This window comes from Oncorhynchus mykiss, chromosome 12 (genome assembly GCF_013265735.2).
Source record: "Oncorhynchus mykiss isolate Arlee chromosome 12, USDA_OmykA_1.1, whole genome shotgun sequence".
NCBI classification, from domain to species: Eukaryota; Metazoa; Chordata; class Actinopteri; order Salmoniformes; family Salmonidae; genus Oncorhynchus; species Oncorhynchus mykiss.
The window spans coordinates 93751716-93773013 of NC_048576.1; the positions used below are offsets into that span (position 1 = coordinate 93751716).

The window sequence follows — 21298 nt, forward strand, 5'->3', positions numbered from 1 at the left end:
TAATGAAGTGATGCACACAGTAAATATCCAAACATAATATTCAACGCACGCACGCACGCACGCACGCACGCACACACACACACACACACACACACACACACACAGAGTGAGAGAGACAGATGCACTCTAAGTACCTCGACGAGGCCTTGGCATATCCTGACTAGTATGACACAGCTGTAGTGTGTACGAGCAGCAGATGGAATCAGCATGTTGAGAGTGGATGTGGCCACTATGGCGAAGCCAAACACGCTGAAACACACCAAGACAGAAACAGTCAGAGACAAACACAACCAGCCTTCATTTCAACCACTGAGAGCTATAGAGACCAGCCTTCATTTCAACCACTGAGAGCTATAGAGACCAGCTTTCATTTCAACCACTGAGAGCTATAGAGACCAGCCTTCATTTCAACCACTGAGAGCTATAGAGACCAGCTTTCATTTCAACCACTGAGAGCTATAGAGACCAGCCTTCATTTCAACCACTGAGAGCTATAGAGACCAGCCTTCATTTCAACCACTGAGAGCTATAGAGACCAGCTTTCATTTCAACCACTGAGAGCTATAGAGACCAGCCTTCATTTCAACCACTGAGAGCGATAGAGACCATGGTTCATTTGGGGTCTGTTTAATTTTCAATTTTGTTTAATTCAGGAAGTAATTATTGGCAAATATTTTCTATGAAGATGAAATATTTAAATTCTATAAAGATTTCAATTCATGAGCTGGTTTTCATTTCATTTGACTGATATCAACATGTAATTAACCCCAATCCTGAGAGAAATGTCTTTGGTGTTATTGATGAGACTGTCCCAACCTTTGTAGCAGTTCAAAATGTCTGATGGAAGGAAACCCTTGACTATAAGGGCTCCGTCTATACTTCATTAGTAAAAATGAATACATAACTTTTTGATTGAGGCAACATCATCAGCCATAGTATAATGTATATTTTAGTATACTTTAGTCAAATATAATGTATACTCTAGTAAAATATAATGTATACTTTAGTCAAATATAATGTAAACTTTAGTAAAATATAATGTATACTCTAGTAAAATATAATGTATACTTTAGTCAAATATAATGTATACTCTAGTAAAATATAATGTATACTTTAGTCAAATATAATGTAAACTTTAGTCAAATATAATGTATACTCTAGTAAAATATAATGTATAGTTTAGTAAAATATAATGTATATTTTAGTATACTTTAGTCAAATATAATGTATACTCTAGTAAAATATAATGTATACTTTAGTCAAATATAATGTATACTCTAGTAAAATAGAATGTATATTTTAGTCAAAATAATGTACACTTTAGTCAAATATAATGTATACTCTAGTAAAATATAATGTATACTCTAGTAAAATATAATGTATACTCTAGTAAAATATAATGTATACTTTAGTCAAATATAATGTAAACTTTAGTCAAATATAATGTATACTCTAGTAAAATATAATGTATAGTTTAGTAAAATATAATGTATATTTTAGTATACTTTAGTCAAATATAATGTATACTCTAGTAAAATATAATGTATACTTTAGTCAAATATAATGTATACTCTAGTAAAATAGAATGTATATTTTAGTCAAAATAATGTACACTTTAGTCAAATATAATGTATACTCTAGTAAAATATAATGTATAGTTTAGTAAAATATAATGTATATTTTAGTAAATATAATGTAAACTTTAGTAAAATATAATGTATACTCTAGTAAAATATAAAGCATAGTTTAGTAAAATATAATGTATACTTTAGTCAAATATGTTTACTCTAGTATAATATAATGTAAATTTTTGTAAAATAGAATGTATACTTAAGTCAAATATAATGTATACTTAGGTCAACTATAACGTATATTTGAGTCAAATATAATGTATACTTTAGTCAAATGAATCCTAGTAGTAAAAAAGTTGACCTCCGACACGTTTGAGGAAAGGTATTGACATACAATAAGAAAATCAGTCAATCAATACAGGAATAATCATCCCAAAGCATGCTAAAACATACATACTTGTTAGCTTTATATTTTTGACATATGAGACCTCCAGGAATCTGTGTGACAATGTATCCTAAAATGTACTTACTTGTTAGCTTTATATTTTTGACATATAAAACCTCCGGGAATCTGTGTGACGATGTATCCCCAGAAGAAGGACCCGTGGATCATCCCCACGGTCTCTGGATCCCAGCTGAACTGTGCTGCCTGGGGGGAGAGAAAGAGGAGGAGTGACCATGGTTGTGCTCATAAGGCACCAAACGGAAGAAAACCATCTGGGAGCAAGGGACTACCTGGATTTGTACAATAAGAAACGCTCATTTAGATTTTCAGTGGCAGAACATTTTTGAAGCATTTTTTCGTTGCGTGTCCTAATGAACACAACCCATGACTACGGATGTGTAGCGGAGTGGGTTCGTTAAATAATGCTTGAGTGATGAGAAACCTTGCCTGAGACCTGAAGACTTGTGTTAGCTTCCCAAGCACCTTGATAAAGGCTACACTTCAAAAGGTGCTGATTGTGATTATAAATAAGTATTTTCAAATCAAAGTACATTGTCCATTGACGGTATTCTTCTTCCTCTGCACAAAAATAAAGCTTGGACACACTCCAACCTCAGCGAGGTCGGAAACAACCGGAAGTATGCGGTTTTCATTGATACAGTATCTTCAACCTAGCTTGCTTTTCCCCTGAAACATGGATGTGTGGACCCCGCTCAGGTATTTATTTTTACACCTGCTACGTTAGGTTACACACACTATGAGCCTCCAAGCCCAAAGGTACAACCTTTGTTGTGGCCTGTAGCCAGCCCTCCCCCTGACCTGACCCCCTGACCCCAAACCCCCTGACCCCAACCCTCCTCTTCCCACATCACTAGCTAGCAAGGTTATTTGCTACCATTCAGACAGCGAAGAAAGAAGGGGAAAACCCGCTTCAAGAAAATGGTTCTTTGAGAAGAAAGAGTGCCACATAGAACCATCGGTCACTTCAAAGAGCCTCCCCTTTTCAGATATTTACATTTGATTCGTTAGCGCAGACAGTCATAGTAAATATTTTCCTCATTAAACAGACAGTCATAGTAAATATTTTCCTCATTAAACAGACAGTCATAGTAAATATTTTCCTCATTAAACAGACAGTCATAGTAAATGTTTTCCTCATTAAACAGACAGTCATAGTAAATGTTTTCCTCATTAAACAGACAGTCATAGTAAGTAAATGTTTTCCTCATTAAACAGACACTCATAGTAAATGTTTTCCTCATTAAAGCAGACAGTCATAGTAAGTAAATGTTTTCCTCATTAAACAGACAGTCATAGTAAATGTTTTCCTCATTAAAGCAGACAGTCATAGTAAATGTTTTCCTCATTAAAGCAGACACTCATAGTAAATGTTTTCCTCATTAAAGCAGACACTCATAGTAAATGTTTTCCTCATTAAACAGACAGTCATAGTAAATGTTTTCCTCATTAAACAGACAGTCATAGTAAATGTTTTCCTCATTAAAGCAGACACTCATAGTAAATGTTTTCCTCATTAAAGCAGACACTCATAGTAAATGTTTTCCTCATTAAACAGACAGTCATAGACATAAATGTTTTCCTCATTAAAGCAGACACTCATAGTAAATGTTTTCCTCATTAAAGCAGCCATCAGCAAAGTCAGAACTACAGTCTTAGACAAAAAGGTTCCACAAGGGTTCTTCGGCTGTCCTATAAAGGAAAGTCCTTTTTGGTTCCACGTGAGACTGTTTCGGTTCCAGGTAGAACCTTTTTCCAAAAGAGGTCTACCTGGAACCAAAAATAATCATTTTCCAAATGGGTTTTTACTTGGAACCAAAAGTGTTCTACCTGGAACCGAAAAGGATTCTTTAAAGGGTTCTCCTATGGGGACAGCCGAATAACCTTTTTAGGTTCTAGATAGCACCTTTTTAGTTCTAGAAGTGTAGGAAGAAAATAGAAGTGTGAGTGTAAGTGCCAGAACAGTGTGCCTCACCACCAGGACCTCCTTGTTACCCTTCCAGACGGTGTGGTCGTTGACCATGCTGACGATGGCCACGCCCAGGTTGCAGCGGATGCCGAAGGAGATGCAGAAGCCCAGGCCTGAGAGGATGGCGATGATGTAACGACGGGGAAGGCCGAAGCAGGTGCAGTCCACCACGGGCATCTCCTTCTCCTCCACAAGCTCTGGGCGGCCCTCGGCCGAAAGCTCGATGGTCTCCCCATTGGGCTGACGCTTTTCTAGGATTCTGGTGAAGAGCACAGGGAGAGAGAGGGACAAAGTTAGTAGCAATAGTAATAATTACACATGGTATGTAGCACTCTTCAAGCACCCAAAGTGGCTTTACAATTCTATAAAATAAAAAGAAGAAACTGAAATCTAGTGAGAATTGAACCCTGTGGTGCTCAGTTGGAAGAAGGAGCATTGTGTTAACAACGGCAAGGGTTCAATTCCCATATCATTTATTATTATTATTTCTTATTTCACTTTATTTAACTAGGCAAGTCAGTTAAGAACAAATTCTTATTTACAATGACGGACTAGGAACAGTGGGTTAACTGCCTGTTCAGGTCGCAGAATGACAGATTTTTACCTCATCGGCTCAGGGATTCGATCTAGCAACCTTACGGTTACTGGCCCAACGCTCTAACCACTAGAGGTAAAACCACCTGCCGCCCTGAATCACATAGTATACTTCACACATGTGTACTGTGTGTATGTACTCGCTGTGTGTACTCAGCTGTACTGTATGTCTCCTTGGGTGAAGGCGTCTGTTAGTGTCATGTAGTGTCAATAAGCAGGGAGAATGTGGACCTAACCAATGCAACAGCCAAGTCAAATTTCCATTGATGTGTCGAAAGGACACCTTTTTGTAAACCAACGTGTTTGTATTGTCGACAAGGTCAAGGTCATCTACATGTTTACCAGGGTTGGGCTCAATTCCCTTTTCAGTTCAGTCATATCATGAATTTCAGTTTGAAGCTAGAGATGACAACACAACCATTTTTTGAAGGGCCTGGGAGGTCGTAAGCCCCACCCCCCCAGCCGTGGTATAACATGAACATCACTGATACTGTGGATAGCATGACTGCCTCACAGCCAGAAGGTTGTAGGTCTGAGTCCCGGTTGGGCTACCCCCCCCCCCCTCCCTGAATTCAGTACTGTGTATTGGCAATCCATACAGACTGCGTTAACATGACCCTAGCCATGTGTACACATGGTTAAGATATCAAGCAAACATTTCACATAGATTGTCTTTCCACAGTTTTATAGGGGTTTCATGATCAAAAAGCCTGTCTCTCCCAAGCTTACACACCACACACACACACACACACACACACACACACACACACACACACACACACACACACACACACACACACACACACACACACACGCATATGTTAAGTATGTTAAGGTCATCTCTGAATCAGCAACTCCCCCTGTGTAGGAGCATCTGTTGTTTGCCTGGTCCCTAGGTGGGTGGGTACCAGCTATGGCACATTCCCCCAGTGTTTAGTCCTTCACAGTAGCCTATACCTGCTGCTGCTCTGGCACTGACCACTCTGTCACACACACACACACACACTTTAGACACTAAAGCGCAGTTCAGTTCAGAGTCCAAAGCAGCTGAGTCGTGATAGTCCGTGTGTCACATGCGCAGTGAAATGCTTACTTAACCAACAATGCAGCATTTTGGATCTTGCTCTGCGATCACCATCTGCAGGGAACACACAGCCCGAACATGCACCTCCCACAAATTCTCAACCAAAGCATCTCCGTGTACAAAGCTCCTACACATTTCATTGTGGTGACGGCTGCAGAAATGTCTTCAGCCACACTGAGAATTCATAAAGTATGAAAACCAACTGTCTAGTTTTCTAGAACTCTGCTGTGCGGACCATCACTGATAAGCTCTTAGCCCTTCTGACACTGTCCACTCTGTCATACACACACTGGCACCAGCACCCACCCACACAGAGCTGTGGTATCTAATCAAATGTGGAGCCGTGTGTATCCACGGTAAAGACGTAGCCATACAGAACCTTGGACCTCGATAACAAAACCACCATGATCATTATTGAACGCGCGCGCACACGCACACACACACACGCACACACACACACACACACACACACACACACACACAGAAAGACAGAGAGAGACAGAGACATAATTAGAGAGAGAGAATGAGAGAGGGGTAGAGAGAGAGACCGAGAGGGGTAGAGAGAAAGACAGATAGGGACAGAGACATAATTAGAGAGAGAGAATGAGAGAGGGGTAGAGAGAGAGACCGAGAGGGGTACAGAGAAAGACAGAGAGGGACAGAGACATAATTAGAGAGAGAGAATGAGAGAGGGGTAGAGAGAGAGACCGAGAGGGGTAGAGAGAGAGACAGAGAGGGGCAGAGACAGAATTAGAGAGAGAGAATGAGAGAGGGGTAGAGAGAGAGACCGAGAGGGGTAGAGAGAGAGACAGAGAGGGGCAGACAGAATTAGAGAGAGAGAATGAGAGAAGGGTAAAATAGAGAGACCGAGAAGGGTAGAGAGAATGACAGATAGGGACAGAGACATAATTAGAGAGAGAGAATGAGAGAGGGGTAGAGAGAAAGACAGAGAGGGGCAGAGACAGAATTAGAGAGGGAGAATGAGAGAGGGGTAGAGAGAGAGACCGAGAGGGGTAGAGTGAAAGACAGAGAGGGACAGAGACAGAATTAGAGAGCGAGACAGAGAGGGACAGAAATATAATTAGAGATACAGAATGAGAGAGGGGTAGAGAAATACAGAGTGAGAGAGGGGTAGAGAGATACAGAATGAGAGAGGGGTAGAGAGATACAGAATGAGAGAGGGGTAGAGAGAGACAGAGAGGGACAGAGACAGAATTAGAGATACAGAATGAGAGAGGGGTAGAGAGATACAGAATGAGAGAGGGGTAGAGAGATACAGAATGAGAGAGGGGTAGAGAGATACAGAGTGAGAGAGGGGTAGAGAGATACAGAGTGAGAGAGGGGTAGAGAGATACAGAGTGAGAGAGGGGTAGAGAGAGACAGAGAGGGACAGAGACAGAATTAGAGATGTTTTGTGTGTGTGTATAGGTGTGTGTGTGTGTATATAGGTGTATGTATAGGTGTGTTTGTGTGCGTGTGTGTGTGTGTGTATATATATAGGTGTGTGTAGGTGTGTGTGTGTGTATCAGTGTTTTAGTGTGTGCCTGCATGTGCATGTGTGTGTGTGTGTTTGTACAGGGTCACACAGGAGCTCACAGGTTGTCTGGTTTCCATGGAGGTTCCAGTTACTCAGTGAGGTCGACAAAAGCAGCCGGAATCAATGCTAGGAGTCATTGTGTTCCAAAGAGTTGATTCATTGTGAATCAGTCCGGACTAAATCAAATAGAATGTCTAAATAGAAAGACTCATCCTTTATTCAAATCAAGTGATTTAGAGATTCCTGGAGATGATTCTTGCCTCACTCTATTCTCCTCTTCCATTATTTTTCTCCCACAAGTATGAACACACACACACTGAACACACACTGGACAAACACACAGACACACACTGAACACACACACAGACACACAATAAGCATTTCACTGTAAGGTAGACCTGTTGTATTCAGCGCATGTTACAAATACAATTTGATTTGAATGAACACAAATACACACAAGCAAGTCCAACTCTTAGATTGATTAAATATTAATAGATTTTGGGGGGAGATGAATTATTGAGTTATCCCCCTTCTAATATTCTCTCTTTCCATCATCATTCTCTCTCTCTCTCTCTCTCCCTGCCTGCCTGCCTGCCTGCCTGCCTGCCTGCCTGCCTAACTGCCTGCCTGCCTGCCTGCCTGCCTGCCTGCCTGCCTGCCTGCCTGCCTGCCTGCCTGCCTGCCTGCCTAACTGCACTGAAGAAGAGTTGTTGCCAGAGAATTTAATATTCATTCCTCCACCATAAGAAACCTCCAACGTAGTTTTAGAGAATTTGGCAGGACATGTATATGCATTTATTTCAATTGACTGATTTCCTTATATGAACTCTAACTCAATAAAATGGTTGAAATTGATGCATGTTGCGTTTATATTTTTGTTCAGTATATCTCTCTATATGTATGTTGGTCAATGCTCTTATGTTGCAGCTTGTACCTCCCCCTTTCAACAAAGCAGATTTGTTGTAATCCCTTCAAACGCTGAAAACACGCAATCAGTAAGACGCAAACCAAGAACAGCATAGAAGATAGAGAGAAAACTTGGTTCTAGATTGAAATGTACATAATATTTATTTAGCAAAGTAGTATACAGTGTATTGTTATAGTGACTAATGCAATGTATAGATAGAGGGATAAAAAACAGTTTATTTGGATGTAAATGGGATTAAATGTTATTCCCTCCCTCCCTCCCTCCCTCCCTCCCTCCCTCCCTCCCTCCCTCCCTCCCTCCCTCCCTCCCTCCCTCCCTCCCTCCCTCCCTCCCTCCCTCTATCCTATCCCCTGCTACTGTACCTCTTCCGGTGTATTCTCCCTCCCTCCTCACTCGCTCTCTCCCTTTTTCCATCTCTCATGCGCTGTTCAAGTGATCCCAATCTCTCCTCCCACTCCCTCTTAATCTGTCACAACATTCAGATTAGGATTACCAAAAAATATTTACTTCCGGAAATGAATATGGAGGAATAAACGATGGCATCAAGCGCAACACATACTACGCTAGTGGGTCATCCTCTATTCCTCATTCTACCTCTCCATCCTCTAGTCCTCATTCTACCTCTCCATCCTCTAGTCCTCATTCTACCACTCCATCCTCTAGTCCTCATTCTACCTCTCCATCCTCTAGTCCTCATTCTACCCCTCCATCCTCTAGTCCTCATTCTACCTCTCCATCCTCTAGTCCTCATTCTACCTCTCCATTCTCTAGTCCTCATTCTACCTCTCCATCATCTAGTCCTCATTCTACCTCTCCATCCTCTAGTCCTCATTCTACCTCTCCATCCTCTAGTCCTCATTCTACCTCTCCATCCTCTAGTCCTCATTCTACCTCTCCATCCTCTAGTCCTCATTGTATCTCTCCATCCTCTAGTCCTCATTGTACCTCTCCATACTCTCGTCCTCATTTTACCTCTCCATCCTCTAGTCCTCATTCTACCTCCACATCCTCTAGTCCTCATTCTACCTCTCCATCCTCTAGTCCTCATTCTACCACTCCACCCTCTAGTCCTCATTCTATCTCTCCATCCTCTAGTCCTCATTCTACCTCCACATCCTCTGTTCCTCAATCTACCTCTCCACCCTCTAGTCTTTATTCTACCTCTCCATCCTCTAGTCCTCATTCTATCTCTCCATCCTCTAGTCCTCATTCTACCTCTCCATCCTCTAGTCCTCATTCTACCACTCCATCCTCTAGTCCTCATTCTACCTCTCCATCCTCTAGTCCTCATTCTACCTCTCCATCCTCTAGTCCTCATTCTACCTCTCCATCCTCTAGTCCTCATTCTACCTCTCCATCCTCTAGTCCTCATTCTACCACTCCATCCTCTAGTCCTCATTCTACCTCTCCATCCTCTAGTCCTCATTCTACCTCTCCACCCTCTAGTCCTCATTCTACCTCTCCATCCTCTAGTCCTCATTCTATCTCTCCATCCTCTAGTCCTCATTCTACCTCTCCATCCTCTAGTCCTCATTCTACCTCTCCATCCTCTAGTCCTCATTCTATCTCTCCATCCTCTAGTCCTCATTCTACCTCTCCATCCTCTAGTCCTCATTCTACCTCTCCATCCTCTAGTCCTCATTCTACCTCTCCATCCTCTAGTCCTCATTCTACCACTCCATCCTCTAGTCCTCATTCTACCTCTCCATCCTCTAGTCCTCATTCTACCTCTCCATCCTCTAGTCCTCATTCTACCTCTCCATCCTCTAGTCCTCATTCTATCTCTCCATCCTCTAGTCCTCATTCTACCTCTCCATCCTCTAGTCCTCATTCTACCTCTCCATCCTCTAGTCCTCATTCTATCTCTCCATCCTCTAGTCCTCATTCTACCTCTCCATCCTCTAGTCCTCATTCTACCTCCACATCCTCTGTTCCTCAATCTACCTCTCCATCCTCTAGTCCTCATTCTACCTCCACATCCTCTGTTCCTCAATCTACCTCTCCATCCTCTAGTCCTCATTCTACCTCTCCATCCTCTAGTCCTCATTCTACCTCTCCATCCTCTAGTCCTCATTCTACCTCTCCATCCTCTAGTCCTCATTCTACCTCTCCATCCTCTAGTCCTCATTCTATCTCTCCATCCTCTAGTCCTCATTCTACCTCTCCATCCTCTAGTCCTCATTCTACCTCTCCATCCTCTAGTCCTCATTCTATCTCTCCATCCTCTAGTCCTCATTCTACCTCTCCATCCTCTAGTCCTCATTCTACCTCCACATCCTCTGTTCCTCAATCTACCTCTCCATCCTCTAGTCCTCATTCTACCTCTCCATCCTCTAGTCCTCATTCTACCTCTCCATCCTCTAGTCTTTATTCTACCTCTCCATCCTCTAGTCCTCATTCTACCTCTCCATCCTCTAGTCCTCATTCTACCTCTCCATCCTCTAGTCCTCATTCTACCTCTCCATCCTCTAGTCTTTACTTTTCTCTGGCTGTCTTTATTCTATAGTGGAACACCATCTCTCTCTCTCACTCTCTGTCTCTCTCTCGCTCACTCTCTCTCGCTCACTCTCTCTTCCACTTTCTCCCTCTAACTCTAACACACTCAACCCATCTGCTCCAACATGTCTTTCCCTAACTCCACCCTTTCTTTTATATCTCTCTTTTTTGGATGGACATACAGTATTCTTTACTAACCATCTCTTGGTTTTAGCAACAAGTTACACTTGGGGAATTGCACTGATTATTAAATTGAGTTAATGAGAAGGATGACTGGTACACAAAGCACTGATGTATGCTAGGATTGTTTAGCATACTTACCTACTTATGTGCACTACACAGTATTTCAAATATCAAAATAGAATAAACTAGTCAGACTTCTTTCCTTCAATATGCATATTTGATTGAGATGACACAGGTTCTTTGTCTAAAGTAAGCAATTTGGATGTGGTGGCCAGCCCATAATATGTTGTTTATTTATAATATTAAGTCCCTTTGGATTTCCCTTTGCACATTTAAGCACCTCTACCAATCTGCTGAATAATGCTATCCATGGTATCCATCCACCCAATACAAATGGAGGAGATGAGATGGTGACTAAACACCAGAGTGCTACCAGCCCCATCACAGCTGAGCTGAGTGGTGTGGATGTTGCAGGAGGGCCTTCATTAACCATGATCCTTTGTATTGAGACCCAACGAGACAGATTGCAGCCCGGCACCAGCACATATGCTCTCTGCTAACGAGACTAGCCCACGGGGTTAATTAACGTTAATTACACTTCTATTCACTCAAAGGGCTTCTCGTTCCCCCACGGTGTGTGGTCTCTGGTCCGGGGCTTCGGCAGTACTCTAGTGGGACGTCCTCTACAGTATTGTGCAGTCTCTTTAACCTAAGAGCACTATCAAGGTGGCTAAATTCACTGGAAATGTTAATTTAATATATTCTGGAAATTAACTTTTCAATTTATTACATTTAAAACGTAATTCAATAAGTATATGAACACGTTCAATGAATGGATAGAATTTCCATCCATCTCCTGAATGGACTAAATCAAAATGGAACATCGTGATCACTGTATCAATGTGACTCAGAGTAACTGAAAGGAAGTTTGTGAAAAGGAAAGTTTTCTTAAGTCCAGAAATTCTCTCCCTGTTTCAGTCCATTTTCTTACGTTTGGTCCCTAGTGAGCACAGCCAATGTCAATTACGCTGTAACTAAAAGGTCTGTCCCTCTTCTGCTGCCATAACCTCTGTGACGATGTATCAATGTCTCTTTAACACTGTAAAACTCTCTGTTTCTGGTTGGTAGCTAGTCATGGACCAGGTATGAGACCAAAAGATATGTAACCCTCTGGCATGTTACAAGCATCCAGCACCATCATCATCATCATCATCATCACCACCACCATCATCATCCTCATAATCACCACCATCATCATCATCAACACCATCACCATCATCATCATCATCATCAACATCATCATCACCACCAACACCATCATCATCACCACCACCACCATCAAAATCATCAACATCCACATCACCATCATCAACATCATCACCACCACCACCACCATCATCATCAATATCACAATCATCATCATCATCATCATCATCACCACCACCATCATCATCATCATCATCACTACCATCATCATCATCATCATCATCATCACCACCACCACCACCATCATCAACATCACCATCATCACCATCACCACCACCACCACCATCATCATCATCATCATCATCATCATAATCACCACCATCATCACTACCATCATCATCATCATCAACATCACAATCATCATCATCATCACCAACACCACCACCATCATCACCATCACCATCATCACCACCACCATCATCATCATCATCATCATCTTCACCATCAACATCATCATCACCATCACCATCATCATCATCACCATCATCATCACCATCAACACCACCATCATCATCATCACCATCATCATCATCACCATCATCATCACCATCAACACCACCATCAACATCATCATCACCATCAACATCACCATCATCACCATCATCAACACTCCACCATCATCATCACCATCATCATCATTAACATCATCACTCCACCATCATCATCACCACCATCACCATCATCAACATCACCATCATCAACATCAACATCATCACCATCACCACCATCATCACTACCATCATCATCATCATCATCATCACCACCACCACCACCACCATCATCAACATCACCATCACCATCATCACCACCACCACCACCATCATCATCATCATAATCACCACCATCATCACTACCATCATCATCATCATCACCAACACCACCACCATCATCACCGTCACCATCATCACCACCACCATCATCATCATCATCTTCACCATCAACATCATCATCACCATCAACATCATCATCATCACCATCATCATCACCATCAACACCACCATCATCATCATCACCATCATCATCATCATCATCACCATCATCATCACCATCAACACCACCATCAACATCATCATCACCATCAACATCACCATCATCACCATCATCAACACTCCACCATCATCATCACCATCATCATCATTAACATCATCACTCCACCATCATCATCACCACCATCACCATCACCATCACCACCATCATCATCATCATCACCACCACCATCACCACCATCATCATCATCATCACCACCACCATCATCATCACCATCATCACCACCACCATCATCATCATCATCATCATCACCACCACCATCATCACTACCACCATCATCAGCATCATCATCACCATCATCATCATCCCCACCATCATCATCTTTCTGTGTCCTCATTTGAAGCTCAACCACTTAATTTCCCGGTCAGCTGATACAGTTCATATAGTGTGTTCTGATTGGTCTCAGCTGGCAGCAGTTAAGAGGTAGGAAACACACATAATGAAGAGGTAGGAAACGAGACATGAGGCATGAGTCAGATGACCCTAGGCACTGTATTAATGATGTCAGGAAGAAGGAATCCAGTGTAACACATGGGGATGTGTGAAATTCACTCCTTAGCCTGAAAGATCCCCACCTGCTACCGAATAGCTGGATAAGACACTTCAGGAGGGTGGTCAGGTGTGTTTGCGAGGCAGAGATTCTGGGTCAGAGCCTTGGTATGAGCCAAATCAGGAGGGCGGTCAGGTGTGTTTACGAGGCAGAGGTTCTGGGTTAGAGCCGTGGTATGAGCCAAATCAGGAGGGCGGTCAGGTGTGTTTGCGAGGCAGAGATTCTGGGTCAGAGCCTTGGTATGAGCCAAATCAGGAGGGCGGTCAGGTGTGTTTACGAGGCAGAGATTCTGGGTTAGAGCCTTGGTATGAGCCAAATCAGGAGGGCGGTCAGGTGTGTTTGCGAGGCAGAGATTCTGGGTTAGAGCCGTGGTATGAGCCAAATCAGGAGGAAGCGGTACTAAGCAAACAGAGTGATGTCTGTTACACTAGAAAACAATTGATGTTTACCGGTACCTCTGCATTCCCAAAATGTTAGTAGGGACATTCTGAGAAGGTTTAAAATGTCAACTTCTCTAAAAGTTCTCTGAATTATTAACTGGGGTTCCCAGGGATGCTCCCCACGGGACAAAAAACATTCTAGAAATGTCAAAAACAAACAGAAATGAGATGTGGTCATGCTAACGTTAGGTGTACACCAAATTGGGACTCCATTGGAAAGTGACCTAATGTTCGCTGTTTGCCGAGAAGAGGTTCCTGGGCCATTCAGAGACAGGTCAGACAGTACTATGCCGACAGCCTGGAGCAAACCAGGTAGAAATACTGTACTCTGAATGTTGGGAGAACTTGTGGTTGATGTAGCGATCCTGGCCTGCAACGTTGGTGCTTTAGGAACAGTTCCATTGGCTCCGTCGTTCCATTGTGTCTGATAGGAAACACTTTTCTTTGTTTTCTTCTGTCCGTTCTTTTTAACGGTGCCCTTTTATAAACCCAATACAACACGTTGACAGTCGAGGAATACCATTATCATTACATTGAGGGGCACAACAGATAACTCAGGTCCTCTTTCCCTTGCTGTTCCAGTCAAATGTCAAATAGCAACCTTGGTTTATTCAACGGGTACGTTTCAGCCTCGACTGTGTGTGCGGCGTGAAGCACTGCACTACCCATAATGCAATGAGAGCGTAGCATGGTAATACGTTTCACATTTATCAACAGAAGGCTAAAGTGAATCAGACGTGGCCTTAAGCTGACAGTATCTGCTGTTGACTTGCAGATGAGATAACACATGCACATATCTCCTGTACATGTACAGGCAGTCCCTCTGGTGGCACTATGGAATCCATATCTACATGTACAGCCAGTCCCAGCTAGTCCCTCTGGTGACGCTATGGAATCCATATCTACATGTACAGGCAGTCCCTCTGGTGGCACTATGGAATCCATATCTACATGTACAGCCAGTCCCAGCTAGTCCCTCTGGTGGCACTATGGAATCCATATCTACATGTACAGCTAGTCCCTCTGGTGGCACTATGGAATCCATATCTACATGTACAGCCAGTCCCTCTGGTGGCACTATGGAATCCATATCTACATGTACAGCCAGTCCCTCTGGTGGCACTACGGAATCCATATCTACATGTACAGCCAGTCCCTCTGGTGGCACTATGGAATCCCTATCTACATGTACAGCCAGTCCCTCTGGTGGCACTATGGAATCCATATCTACATGTACAGCCAGTCCCTCTGGTGGCACTATGGAACCCATATCTACATGTACAACCAGTCCCAGCTAGTCCCTCTGGTGACACTATGGAATCCATATCTACATGTACAGCCAGTCCCTATGGTGGCACTATGGAATCCATATCTACATGTACAGCCAGTCCCAGCTAGTCCCTCTGGTGGCACTATGGAATCCATATCTACATGTACAGCCAGTCCCTCTGGTGGCACAATGGAATCGATATCTACATGTACAGCTAGTCCCTCTGGTGGCACTATGGAATCCATATCTACATGTACAGGCAGTCCCTCTGGTGGCACTATGGAATCGATATCTACATGTACAGCCAGTCCCAGCTAGTCCCCCTGGTGGCACTATGGAATCGATATCTACATGTACAGCTAGTCCCTCTGGTGGCACTATGGAATCCATATCTACATGTACAGCCAGTCCCTCTGGTGGCACTATGGAATCCATATCTACATGTACAGCTAGTCCCTCTGGTGGCACTATGGAATCCATATCTACATGTACAGGCAGTCCCTCTGGTGGCACTATGGAATCCATATCTACATGTACAGCCAGTCCCAGCTAGTCCCTCTGGTGGCACTATGGAATCCATATCTACATGTACAGCTAGTCCCTCTGGTGGCACTATGGAATCCATATCTACATGTACAGCCAGTCCCTCTGGTGGCACTACGGAATCCATATCTACATGTACAGCCAGTCCCTCTGGTGGCACTATGGAATCCCTATCTACATGTACAGCCAGTCCCTCTGGTGGCACTATGGAATCCATATCTACATGTACAGCCAGTCCCTCTGGTGACACTATGGAATCCATATCTACATGTACAACCAGTCCCAGCTAGTCCCTCTGGTGACACTATGGAATCCATATCTACATGTACAGCCAGTCCCTATGGTGGCACTATGGAATCCATATCTACATGTACAGCCAGTCCCAGCTAGTCCCTCTGGTGGCACTATGGAATCCATATCTACATGTACAGCCAGTCCCTCTGGTGGCACTATGGAATCCATATCTACATTTACAGGCAGTCCCTCTGGTGACACTATGAAATCCATATCTACATGTACAGCCAGTCCCTCTGGTGGCACTATGGAATCCATATCTACATGTACAGCCAGTCCCTCTGGTGGCACTATGGAATCCATATCTACATGTACAACCAGTCCCAGCTAGTCCCTCTGGTGACACTATGGAATCCATATCTACATGTACAGCCAGTCCCAGCTAGTCTCTCTGGTGGCACTATGGAATCCATATCTACATGTACAGCCAGTCCCCCTGGTGACACTATGGAATCCATATCTACATGTACAGCCAGTCCCAGCTAGTCCCTCTGGTGACACTATGGAATCCATATCTACATGTACAGCTAGTCCCTCTGGTGGCACTATGGAATCCATATCTACATGTACAGCCAGTCCCTCTGGTGGCACTACGGAATCCATATCTACATGTACAGCCAGTCCCTCTGGTGGCACTATGGAATCCCTATCTACATGTACAGCCAGTCCCTCTGGTGGCACTGTGGAATCCATATCTACATGTACAGCCAGTCCCTCTGGTGACACTATGGAATCCATATCTACATGTACAACCAGTCCCAGCTAGTCCCTCTGGTGACACTATGGAATCCATATCTACATGTACAGCCAGTCCCTATGGTGGCACTATGGAATCCATATCTACATGTACAGCCAGTCCCAGCTAGTCCCTCTGGTGGCACTATGGAATCCATATCTACATGTACAGCCAGTCCCTCTGGTGGCACTATGGAATCCATATCTACATGTACAGCTAGTCCCTCTGGTGGCACTATGGAATCCATATCTACATTTACAGGCAGTCCCTCTGGTGACACTATGGAATCCATATCTACATGTACAGCCAGTCCCTCTGGTGGCACTATGGAATCCATATCTACATGTACAGCCAGTCCCTCTGGTGGCACTATGGAATCCATATCTACATGTACAACCAGTCCCAGCTAGTCCCTCTGGTGACACTATGGAATCCATATCTACATGTACAGCCAGTCCCAGCTAGTCTCTCTGGTGGCACTATGGAATCCATATCTACATGTACAGCCAGTCCCCCTGGTGACACTATGGAATCCATATCTACATGTACAGCCAGTCCCAGCTAGTCCCTCTGGTGACACTATGGAATCCATATCTACATGTACAGCCAGTCTCTCTGGTGGCACTATGGAATCCATATCTACATGTACAGCCAGTCCCAGCTAGTCCCTCTGGTGACACTATGGAATCCATATCTACATGTACAGCCAGTCCCTCTGGTGACACTATGGAATCCATATCTACATGTACAGCCAGTCCCAGCCAGTCCCTCTGGTGGCACTATGGAATCCATATCTACATGTACAGCCAGTCCCTCTGGTGACACTATGGAATCCATATCTAAATGTACAACCAGTCCCAGCTAGTCCCTCTGGTGACACTATGGAATCCATATCTACATGTACAGCCAGTCCCTATGGTGGCACTATGGAATCCATATCTACATGTACAACCAGTCCCAGCTAGTCCCTCTGGTGACACTATGGAATCCATATCTACATGTACAGCCAGTCCCAGCTAGTCTCTCTGGTGGCACTATGGAATCCATATCTACATGTACAGCCAGTCCCCCTGGTGACACTATGGAATCCATATCTACATGTACAGCCAGTCCCAGCTAGTCCCTCTGGTGACACTATGGAATCCATATCTACATGTACAGCCAGTCTCTCTGGTGGCACTATGGAATCCATATCTACATGTACAGCCAGTCCCAGCTAGTCCCTCTGGTGACACTATGGAATCCATATCTACATGTACAGCCAGTCCCAGCTAGTCTCTCTGGTGGCACTATGGAATCCATATCTACATGTACAGCCAGTCCCCCTGGTGACACTATGGAATCCATATCTACATGTACAGCCAGTCCCAGCTAGTCCCTCTGGTGACACTATGGAATCCATATCTACATGTACAGCCAGTCTCTCTGGTGGCACTATGGAATCCATATCTACATGTACAGCCAGTCCCAGCTAGTCCCTCTGGTGACACTATGGAATCCATATCTACATGTACAGCCAGTCCCTCTGGTGACACTATGGAATCCATATCTACATGTACAGCCAGTCCCAGCCAGTCCCTCTGGTGGCACTATGGAATCCATATCTACATGTACAGCCAGTCCCTCTGGTGACACTATGGAATCCATCAGCTAGTCCCTCTGGTGACACGATATCTACATGTACAGCCAGTCCCTCTGGTGGCACTATGGAATCCATATCTACATGTACAGCCAGTCCCTCTGGTGGCACTATGGAACCCATATCTACATGTACAACCAGTCCCAGCTAGTCCCTCTGGTGACGCTATGGAATCCATATCTACATGTACAGCCAGTCCCTATGGTGGCACTATGGAATCCATATCTACATGTACAGCCAGTCCCAGCTAGTCTCTCTGGTGGCACTATGGAATCCATATCTACATGTACAGCCAGTCCCTCTGGTGGCACTATGGAATCCATATCTACATGTACAGCTAGTCCCTCTGGTGGCACTATGGAATCCATATCTACATGTACAGCCAGTCCCTCTGGTGGCACTACGGAATCCATATCTACATGTACAGCCAGTCCCTCTGGTGGCACTATGGAATCCTTATCTACATGTACAGCCAGTCCCTCTGGTGGCACTGTGGAATCCATATCTACATGTACAGCCAGTCCCTCTGGTGACACTATGGAATCCATATCTACATGTACAACCAGTCCCAGCTAGTCCCTCTGGTGACACTATGGAATCCATATCTACATGTACAGCCAGTCCCTATGGTGGCACTATGGAATCCATATCTACATGTACAGCCAGTCCCAGCTAGTCCCTCTGGTGGCACTATGGAATCCATATCTACATGTACAGCCAGTCCCTCTGGTGGCACTACGGAATCCATATCTACATGTACAGCCAGTCCCTCTGGTGGCACTATGGAATCCCTATCTACATGTACAGCCAGTCCCTCTGGTGGCACTATGGAATCCATATCTACATGTACAGCCAGTCCCTCTGGTGACACTATGGAATCCATATCTACATGTACAACCAGTCCCAGCTAGTCCCTCTGGTGACACTATGGAATCCATATCTACATGTACAGCCAGTCCCTATGGTGGCACTATGGAATCCATATCTACATGTACAGCCAGTCCCAGCTAGTCCCTCTGGTGGCACTATGGAATCCATATCTACATGTACAGCCAGTCCCTCTGGTGGCACTATGGAATCCATATCTACATTTACAGGCAGTCCCTCTGGTGAAACTATGAAATCCATATCTACATGTACAGCCAGTCCCTCTGGTGGCACTATGGAATCCATATCTACATGTACAGCCAGTCCCTCTGGTGGCACTATGGAATCCATATCTACATGTACAACCAGTCCCAGCTAGTCCCTCTGGTGACACTATGGAATCCATATCTACATGTACAGCCAGTCCCAGCTAGTCTCTCTGGTGGCACTATGGAATCCATATCTACATGTACAGCCAGTCCCCCTGGTGACACTATGGAATCCATATCTACATGTACAGCCAGTCCCAGCTAGTCCCTCTGGTGACACTATGGAATCCATATCTACATGTACAGCTAGTCCCTCTGGTGGCACTATGGAATCCATATCTACATGTACAGCCAGTCCCTCTGGTGGCACTACGGAATCCATATCTACATGTACAGCCAGTCCCTCTGGTGGCACTATGGAATCCCTATCTACATGTACAGCCAGTCCCTCTGGTGGCACTGTGGAATCCATATCTACATGTACAGCCAGTCCCTCTGGTGACACTATGGAATCCATATCTACATGTACAACCAGTCCCAGCTAGTCCCTCTGGTGACACTATGGAATCCATATCTACATGTACAGCCAGTCCCTATGGTGGCACTATGGAATCCATATCTACATGTACAGCCAGTCCCAGCTAGTCCCTCTGGTGGCACTATGGAATCCATATCTACATGTACAGCCAGTCCCTCTGGTGGCACTATGGAATCCATATCTACATGTACAGCTAGTCCCTCTGGTGGCACTATGGAATCCATATCTACATTTACAGGCAGTCCCTCTGGTGACACTATGGAATCCATATCTACATGTACAGCCAGTCCCTCTGGTGGCACTATGGAATCCATATCTACATGTACAGCCAGTCCCTCTGGTGGCACTATGGAATCCATATCTACATGTACAACCAGTCCCAGCTAGTCCCTCTGGTGACACTATGGAATCCATATCTACATGTACAGCCAGTCCCAGCTAGTCTCTCTGGTGGCACTATGGAATCCATATCTACATGTACAGCCAGTCCCCCTGGTGACACTATGGAATCCATATCTACATGTACAGCCAGTCCCAGCTAGTCCCTCTGGTGACACTATGGAATCCATATCTACATGTACAGCCAGTCTCTCTGGTGGCACTATGGAATCCATATCTACATGTACAGCCAGTCCCAGCTAGTCCCTCTGGTGACACTATGGAATCCATATCTACATGTACAGCCAGTCCCTCTGGTGACACTATGGAATCCATATCTACATGTACAGCCAGTCCCAGCCAGTCCCTCTGGTGGCACTATGGAATCCATATCTACATGTACAGCCAGTCCCTCTGGTGACACTATGGAATCCATATCTACATGTACAACCAGTCCCAGCTAGTCCCTCTGGTGACACTATGGAATCCATATCTACATGTACAGCCAGTCCCTATGGTGGCACTATGGAATCCATATCTACATGTACAACCAGTCCCAGCTAGTCCCTCTGGTGACACTATGGAATCCATATCTACATGTACAGCCAGTCCCAGCTAGTCTCTCTGGTGGCACTA

At 44.3% G+C, this 21298-nt stretch overlaps 1 protein-coding gene across 1 annotated transcript in view; it reads right to left on the minus strand.

The window, feature by feature from the left end:
* LOC118937784 (vesicular glutamate transporter 1-like) overlaps positions 1-21298 on the minus strand; it is a 66392-nt gene that overhangs the window by 22697 nt on the left and 22397 nt on the right. Inside the window, exons 2-4 of the mRNA XM_036939250.1 lie at positions 4010-4262; positions 2102-2220; positions 135-249 (exon numbers count right to left, since the gene is read on the minus strand). Coding sequence (XP_036795145.1) covers positions 135-249; positions 2102-2220; positions 4010-4262 — 487 coding nt within the window. The remainder of the gene's footprint in view (positions 1-134; positions 250-2101; positions 2221-4009; positions 4263-21298) is intronic.